The sequence below is a fragment of the Dromiciops gliroides genome, chromosome 4, assembly GCF_019393635.1.
Source record: "Dromiciops gliroides isolate mDroGli1 chromosome 4, mDroGli1.pri, whole genome shotgun sequence".
NCBI lineage: Eukaryota > Metazoa > Chordata > Mammalia > Microbiotheria > Microbiotheriidae > Dromiciops > Dromiciops gliroides.
This window is the reverse complement of record NC_057864.1, coordinates 38,887,832-38,896,055: the sequence shown is the minus strand read 5'-3', so window position 1 is coordinate 38,896,055 and position 8,224 is coordinate 38,887,832. Positions and strand designations below refer to the sequence as shown.

The following is an 8,224-nucleotide window of genomic DNA, read 5'->3' as shown; positions in this document are numbered from 1 at the left end:
ATCATATTAACTATTAGGAGAGCATTAATGGCACTTAACACAAGCTGAAAAACTCCCAGGACCGTATCGTCTCTAAGAGAGAGCACTCGGCTCCAAGCAGAGTTCAGAGGAGAGAGCTCAGCCACCAGACGGCCTTCCTTGCCTAGTGTGCGACCCAGAATGGCATTTGCCCTGTGGTCTTTTTTTTCCTCTTCCAATACAGGTGGCTCTTACACACTGATCAAAGCTAATTGGCTAGAATCATTTAATCCCATTGGCTGATGTGACCTGAGAGTGGTCCATATTAAAATGAGCTGTACTGTGCAGGGAATATCTGGGTCTAGTGAAAGACAGACCCCCTGAGGGCAAAGGTGCTTTCAAGTAGTTGTGGTTTCTATCTCCCTACTTCACTGAGCTAGTCACAAAGAGCCTTATCTCTAATGAACCTTAGGGCTGGCTCTGAAAGAGCCAAGCCAGAGTTCCTTTGAGTGGGAGTGAAGACAAAGTAAGACTGGGGCCCTGTGTCCCTCCAAGAAATCCATTATTAATAATTATTTTCTCACAATACCAATATAAAGTTCTTGAAGGAAGATAAAGTTTTCTTGGCATTTGTATGCCCAGTACTTAGCAGCATATCTGGCATATAGTAGGTGCTTAATAAATAATGTTTCTCTTCTTCCCTTGATGTATCCCCTGGAAACCTGAATCCTACTGCTTATGGGCTATTTGAACAAGTATGTTCAATCATTGACATTGCTATTTTATTTCAATACTTTTGGGAATTGTCTTTCTTGTTCTCCTTCTTGCTCTCCCTTTCCTTCTCCTAGTCCTCAGTAACAACATCCATGATACACTCTTATTTTAGTAATTTTAAGACAAAATCCCAGGTATATATTTTCTAGTTTTAACTAAGGCCTTTATCATTTGGAGTAGGATTGAAAAATATGTCAAACTGAAATTAGTATATAACTGGACAATCAAAATCAGAATGAAATCATATGGTTATCTTGAGATGGAAATAAATCTGCAGACCAATTATAGTATGGTAGGAAGAGCAGTCCAAAGAATAAAAGCAAATAAAAGCAGGACATTTCATTGATATAGTGAACTTCTTGAAAGAGAGTGAGGAGAGAGGGAGTCATAATGGCAAAAGAAACCAGGAAATTGCCTGAGCTCTTCCAAATTTCCCTCAGGAACAACATTAAATCAAGCCTCTAAACAAATTCTGGAGCTACAGAACCTGCAAACAGACAGAGTGAACAATCCTCTGGCTAAAGATAACTTAGAAAAACTTAAGGAAGGATCTGTCTCCCTTGGGTAAAAGGGGAGCACAGCACATTGCAGAGAGTGTCCAGGCAAGCCAATGAGAGGTTATTAGCCATAGCATAGATAAGCAGCTGAGAACCCTAGATCCTGGCTCAGTAGGCTAGTGGCATAGTAGGCCAGTTGTGAGGCCCCCAGGCCCAACTCAGAAGGCAATCTCTCAGCTGGGTTTTCCCATACAAAATAGGCACAACTAGGCTGGGCCACCCTAGTACAGTGAGCAAGGTGAGCCCCTGAAGCCTCACAGCAGAAAGCCAGTGGTCAGGCCCCTGGCATCCAGCACAAGAAGCTTGGAACAGGGCCCCTCTGTGACCCAGGAGCAAAGCTCAACTTTAAAAGGCACAAAATAAGCTAAAATATAAGTAATAAATGGAAGAGAACTTTCATAATAGGAAGCTACTATGGTGACAGGAAAGACCAAAACACAAACTCAGAAGAGGACAACACTGTCAAAATACCTTAATGTGAAGCCTTAAAGGGAAAGATTAATTGGTCTCAAGACCACAAAGCCTTCTTGGAAGAGCCCAAAAAGGATTTTAGAAATCAAATAAGAGAGGTAGAGGAAAAAATTGGGAATAGAAATGAGTTTTGCAAGAGAAGGTCAATAACTTGGGAAAGAAGGACAAAAATTGACTGAGGAAAACAATTCTTTAAAAAATACAGTTGGCCAAATGCAAAAAAAAAAAAATCCATTGAAGCAAACAACTCCTTAAAAATTAGAATTGGCCAAATGGAAAAGTAGGTACAAAAGCTGACTGGGTAAAATAATTCCTTAAAATTTAAAATTGGGCAGATGGAAGCTAATGACTCTATGAGACATCAGGAATCAGTCAAACAGAATCAAAAGAATGTAAAAAGAGAAGAAAATGTAAATGTAAAATGCCTCATCAACAAAACAACTGACCTGAAAAATAGATCCAGGCAGGACAATTTATGAATTATTGAACTTCCTGAAAGCTATGATTTTGACAACCAGACTTTTTCTAGAACCAGTCTCTTATCTATGTATGGCCAGAACAAAATAGGCCAGAGACAGGTGTCAGGAGTTACAGAGAAAGTTTATTTTCTAAGTGAGGAAAAAGGCTTACAAGAAAAGTATAGCTATAAACACATGTGCCAGGGCTCCACCCCTAGTAGGACGGGGGTGGTGGTGGTGGTGGACCCGAGGTAGTGTGGGGAGATCTCAATACTTATCTCAGTGAATTGTAGCCCTAACAATGAGGGAGCAGCAAGCATGTGACAAGTTCAATTCACTGCAGGACATTCCAACTTTGTCCAGTGTTTGTCTTTGACCAGAGAACACCTGGTGAATTGGGTGGCTAGTCCAGAGGGTGATCACAAAGGATTGTTGTCCTGCCAAGCTCAGGCTACAGCTTGTTTTCTGGGCCTTAGTTCTGGAAACAGGGAGTCTAAATTTTACTTTGTCATTTTAAAAAGAGCTGGGACAGCATATATTAGGAAACATTAAGGAAAACTGTCCTGATATCCTAGAACCAAAGGGTAAAATTGTTACTGAAAGAATCTACTCATCACCTCCTGAAAGAGACCCCCAAATGAAAACTCTGAGGAATATTGTAGCCAAATTCCAGAATTATCAGGTGAAGGACAAAATACTGTAAGCAGCCAGAAAGAAACAATTTAAATATCAAGGAGCCACAGTCAGGATTGCACAGGGCCTTGTAGCTTCAACATTAAAGGAGTGGAGGGCTTGGAATATGATATTCCAGAAGGCAAAGGAGCTTGGATTGCAAGCATCAATCAACTACCCAGCAAAACTGAACATAACCTTTCAGGTTAAAAGATGGACATTCAGTGAAATAGGGGATTTAAAAATTTTCCTGATGAAAACATCAGAACTGAACAGAAAAATTAATCTTAAAATATAAGACTCAAGAGAAGCATAAAAAGGTAAAACAGGGGAAAACATATTGTTCAATAAGGTGAAACTGTTTACATCCATATGCAGGAAGATGATGCTTGTGACTCTTGAAAACTCTATTTGGGCAGATAGATGGAATATATGTTGATTTTGATGTGATGATGTTAAAAAAAACCTTAAGGAGTGAAAGAAAGGATTTTACTGGGAGAAGAGGAAAGGAGAGGCAGAATGGGGTAAATTACATAATTACATAATCTAATCCTAAAGAATAAATGGGTCAAAGAACATCATAATTTCATTAAAGAGAATGACATCAATGAGACAATGTACCAAAATTTATAGGATGCAGGCAAAACAGTGTTTAGGGGGAAATTTGTTATTGAATTATGATCTCTCCTCTCCTCTCCTCCTCTCTGTCTCTGTCTCTGCTCTCTCTTCTCTCTCTCTGACTCCCCCTCTCCTTTTAGGACTTCTGCCCAAAGCAAACTACATCACTACACGGATGCAATAAAGGATTGTGAGAGAATGATAGAAATTGATTCCAAGTATAGCAAGGCCTATGGGAGAATGGGGCTGGCTCTCACTGCCATGAATAAATATGAAGAAGCAATTGCAAGTTATCAAAAAGCATTGGGTCTTGACCCAGAAAATGATTCTTATGAGTCTAATTTGAAAATAACAGAACAGAAATTAAGGGAGGTGGCCAGTTCTACAGGAACAGGACTGAGCTTCGACGTGGCTAGTTTGATCAGGATTCCAGCCTTCATTAGCGTGGCAGCAAGTTGAATGCCAGAATCCTCAGGTTCAACAGCTCATGTCAGGAATGATGACAAATGCTATTGGGGGCCCTGCTGCTAGGGTTGGAGGCCTAGGAGATCTGTCCAGCCTCATCCAAGCAGGGCAGAAGTTTGCTCAGCAGATATAGCAGCAGAATACTGAGCTCATTGAGCAGCTGAGAAATCACATTTGGAGTAGATCCTTTCGCAGCAGCACTGAAGAGCTCTCATGACTTGATGGGAGACTCATATCCTAGAAGTACACGTGAATGGTTTTATAGGCCTGATATGTTTACTACAGTTAGCTGTGGGGTGGGTGGTGGGGGAGAAAGAAAGAAAGAAAGAAAGAAAGAAAGAAAGAAAGAAAGAAAGAAAGAAGGAAGGAAGGAAGGAAGGAAGGAAGGAAGGAAGGAAGGAAAGAAAGAAAGAAAGGGCACCATTTTAACTCTGCTGCTTGGAAATGAGATGGAGAGAATTCCTTGGTATATTTATTTAAGAATAAATCTGTTCCCTCCCAAAAAGAATAAATCTATTTAAAAAATAGATTTATCACTTACAGACTTGAACACATCATTGTATGTAGAGTGATTCCTTTGTGAATGAACTGTTAACTAGGATACCAATATAACAGTTGATAAGATTCTACTTTCAGTCTCTGTCCTGTGTATTAGTGTCGTGATAGAGCCTTTCCATGGAAGGAAATATTGACTGAACACTAGGGTTGTTTGTTGGTGAGGCCTTTGCCTCAGAATCCCTTTAAGATACTTGTAAGGGAGAGGAAAGGTTTTTTTTTTTGGTGAGGCAGTTGGGGTTAAGTGACTTGTCCAAGGTCACACAGCTAGTAAGTGTTAAGTGTCTGAGGTCGGATTTGAACTCAGGTCCTCCTGAGTCCAGGCCCAGTGCTCTATCCATTGTGCCACCTAGCTGCCCCAGAGGAAAGGGCTTTAAGTGCCACCTTATTCCTTTGAAGTTCCAGCCAGGCATCTTTTGCTATGGGCCCCAGAAGCACTGTACATGTACCTTAGCAGCAGTGGAGCCAGGGTTAACACAGTTCACCCCACCCTTGGTGGGTCCCCTTCTGGCATTGCTTATGTCCCAGGATCCAGACCATAGTTACCTGTGTCAGCTAATTTAGTATTGCTCATGGTAATGTGTGAGAAGAAAACTAGGAGCTGGCAAAAAGGAAAGCTTGGTGTATTAGAAGGTAATGTAGAGGGAAAAAACAAGGTCAAGGAGCTGAGGGGGAGGGGAAAGGCAGGTTGGAGATTGAGAGGAAGGAAAGAGATGCAGAGAGTGAAATTGGAGATGGGATGCTCAGATTTTTTACATGACAGTGTGGTATTGGTGGGCTCTGCATGGCCAGCTGTGTTCTGTATAAAATATGCATACATATGCATATATATGAATGCGCATAATGAAATATGCTTAGAAATCTTTTGTAGTGATACACAAGTCAGCTTTGTAATGGTATCATTTAACTAACACAATCTTACCACTGGAAATCTCACCTCAGGCAAAAAAAACCCCAACAACCCCAAACACAAAACCCAACCAAACAACAAATTTTTTGTTGTTGTTGTTATTTCAAATATTTTAATAAGAGTTCTCTGCCAGGCATTTAAAACACCAGTTTGTGAGGATAGACTCCATTGGAGAGAGAGAATACAGAACGCAGGTAGCCACGGAGCTGAGGAATCTTCTTGATTTGGGGCAGGATCTGAGAGTCCACTGCTTTCTGGTCAGCCTTGCGCTGCTCTGTAACCTCATATTTCTCTTTTTCTGTGTCAAAAATCTCTCCTTCTTGGTGTCTAGGTTTACGGAGCCTCTTCTTCTTGAAGTAAGCATCAGTAAGATGATTTGGAATTTTCACACCTGAAAGGTTAACCTTGGTAGAAGTGGCAATGACAAATTTCTGATGGGTTCTTCGCAGAGGAACACGGTTGATGGTCAGAGGTCCAGTTACCAGTAGTAAGCCACTAGCCAGCTGCTTCAGGAAAAGCACTCGCTTGCCCCTGTGGCGGCCAGTGAGCATGATCAGAACTGTGCCTGGGGTGATGCTAGATCGGAGTCTCCTCACATGCTGGCTGAAGGGCTTTTTGCCATGACTGAGCAGCTTTCTAGGCACATCCTCGGTAGGGTAATACCTAGGCATTTTGCGGATCTTCACCACTCGGTTTCCTCCATTCTTATCCCCACCAACTGGCTTTGAGATGGTAGCAGGTACCTTCTCTTTCTTTTTCCTTTCAATCCGGGTTTTGGGTGCAGTGTACTTGCGTTTGTACATGGCCCGCCTGGAATACATGGCAGACCTTGAGTATCTGCCAATCCCTCTGGCCAGGACTGGGTTGCGGCTGCAATGCTTTCGAGGCTTTTTCACCACCTTCTCAGCAGCATCTTCCTTTTTGGGCTTCTTTTCCTTTTTTTCTTTTTTGACCTTTTTTTCCTTTAGCTCCTTTGGGGGGTTTTGGTCCGCCATCTTGAGAGTCGGGAAAGAGACTTAAGGTCCAGACTTCCGGTCTATAAGCCCAAACAACAAAATTTCACATGGATCAGTATATAAATTATGTTCAAATAAATCAATGGCTTGGATTTGAAGGTTTTCTAACTGCATTTAACTATGTTCTAATAAACATTGTTTTTTTGATATTGGAAAAACAAAAACCAAAAACCAAAACCAAAACTTCCAGAGCTATCTCCAGTTGTCCTGATGTATATCTTGCCATTGGACCTAGATGGCTGTGAAGGAGAGCCTTGCACAGCCCTCCCTCACTTCAATCCAATTCACAAATCATGACATCCCCTCTTGATGTCTTCAAGAATGAAGAACAAACACCACCACCACTTAGCACAATGCTTGGATTAGGTGCTTAATCAACGTTATTTGATAGATTTGATAGATTGACTCCAGACCCAACTTTCTTTCCTCTTTCTGTCCTCTGACCTTCCTCTAGGTAGGATATGAAGGGCTTTGATCACCAAAGCAAGGATTTTGTATCTGATCCTGGAGGTCATAGGGAAACACTGGAGTTTATTGGGTGAGTGTGGGGTGACATGGTCAGACCTGAACTTTAGGAACATCTCTTTGGCAGATGAATAGAGGATGGATGGGAGTAGGGAGAGGCTTGTGGCAGGCCCACCCACCAGCAGGCCATTGCAACAGTCAAGGCAGGAGGTGATGAGGGCCTGAATGAGGTTCATGCATGGTCAGAAGGGAGAAGGATGTGCAAGGGAGAGATGTTACAAAGGTAAGCTTGAAAGGCCTTGGCAATAGACTGGCTACGGGAGTGATGGTGGTGAGGAAGGGTGAAGAGTTGATGACACTTAGCTTGGAAGCCTGTGGGATTGTGAACATGTTGTCCTGGACATTAATAGGGAAGTTTGGAAAGGGGGAGATTTTGGAGGAAAAGAAAATGAGCTCAGTGTTGAATAGATTGAATTTAACATATCCATGGGACATTTAGTTCAAGATGTCTAACTGGCAGTTGGAGATGTGAGAGTGTAGGTCCATAGAAAAATTAGGGCTAGCTAAGTTCATTTGTATTTGATACATCAGCCTAGATATGATTGCTAAATCCATGGGAGCTGATGAGGTCACCAAGTGAAATAGTACAGATGGAAAAGAGAGGAGGAGTCAAGACAGAGTGCAACATTCATGTTTAGTGATTATAAGCTGAATGGAGAACCAGCAAAAGAGACTGGGAAAGAGTGGTCAGATCCATAGGAGAAGAAACAGGCAAGAGTAGCACCTTAAAAATGTGTAATGAGGGGCAGCTAGGTGGTGCAGTGGATAAAGCACTGGCCCTGGATTCAGGAGGACCTGAGTTCAAATCCAGCCTCAGACAGTTGACACTTACTAGCTGTGTGACCCTGGGCAAGTCACTTAACCCCAATTGACTTGCTTAAAAAATGTGTAATGAATCAAAGGGAAGAGAGTGATCTAGATCTAGGAAGCAGACAGGTCAAGAAGGCTGAGGACTGAGAAAAGGTCATCAGATTTCATAGGAGATACTGGTAACTTTGGAGAAAACATTTTCAGTTGAATGATGAAATTGGAAGGCAGACCAGCTATTTATGAAGGTAGGGAGAAGAGAGGGAGTGGAATTTAGACACAAAAGGCAGGAGAGATAGGAGATGATAGTCGGGATGGAATGTCTATATTGCAATTATTAGAGATAAAGAATGTGAGGGAATGGAAATGAGGCATGACATAGTGAGATTTGAAGTAAAAGTCACTATGTTCCTTAGTCCTTATGCTATTTAAAGGCTA

General features: G+C 41.8%; 2 protein-coding genes and 1 pseudogene across 2 annotated transcripts in view; 1 reads left to right on the top strand and 2 right to left on the bottom strand.

Moving 5' to 3' along the window:
* Positions 1-2,413: 2,413 nt before the first annotated feature.
* Positions 2,414-4,190, top strand: LOC122754575 (annotated as a pseudogene).
* A 1,343-nt stretch (positions 4,191-5,533) lies between these two features.
* On the bottom strand, positions 5,534-6,473 carry LOC122755853 (60S ribosomal protein L6-like). The gene has a single exon (XM_044004736.1). It carries the CDS (start codon positions 6,431-6,433, stop codon positions 5,576-5,578), a length of 858 nt encoding a protein of 285 aa, XP_043860671.1. The 5' UTR covers positions 6,434-6,473; the 3' UTR covers positions 5,534-5,575.
* The window catches only part of LOC122755852 (guanylate-binding protein 6-like), a 27,559-nt gene continuing 25,707 nt past the window's right edge, over positions 6,373-8,224 (bottom strand). The window contains exon 12 of the mRNA XM_044004735.1: positions 6,373-6,474. Within this exon, the coding sequence (XP_043860670.1) occupies positions 6,455-6,474 (20 nt within the window). The 3' untranslated portion in view covers positions 6,373-6,454. The remainder of the gene's footprint in view (positions 6,475-8,224) is intronic.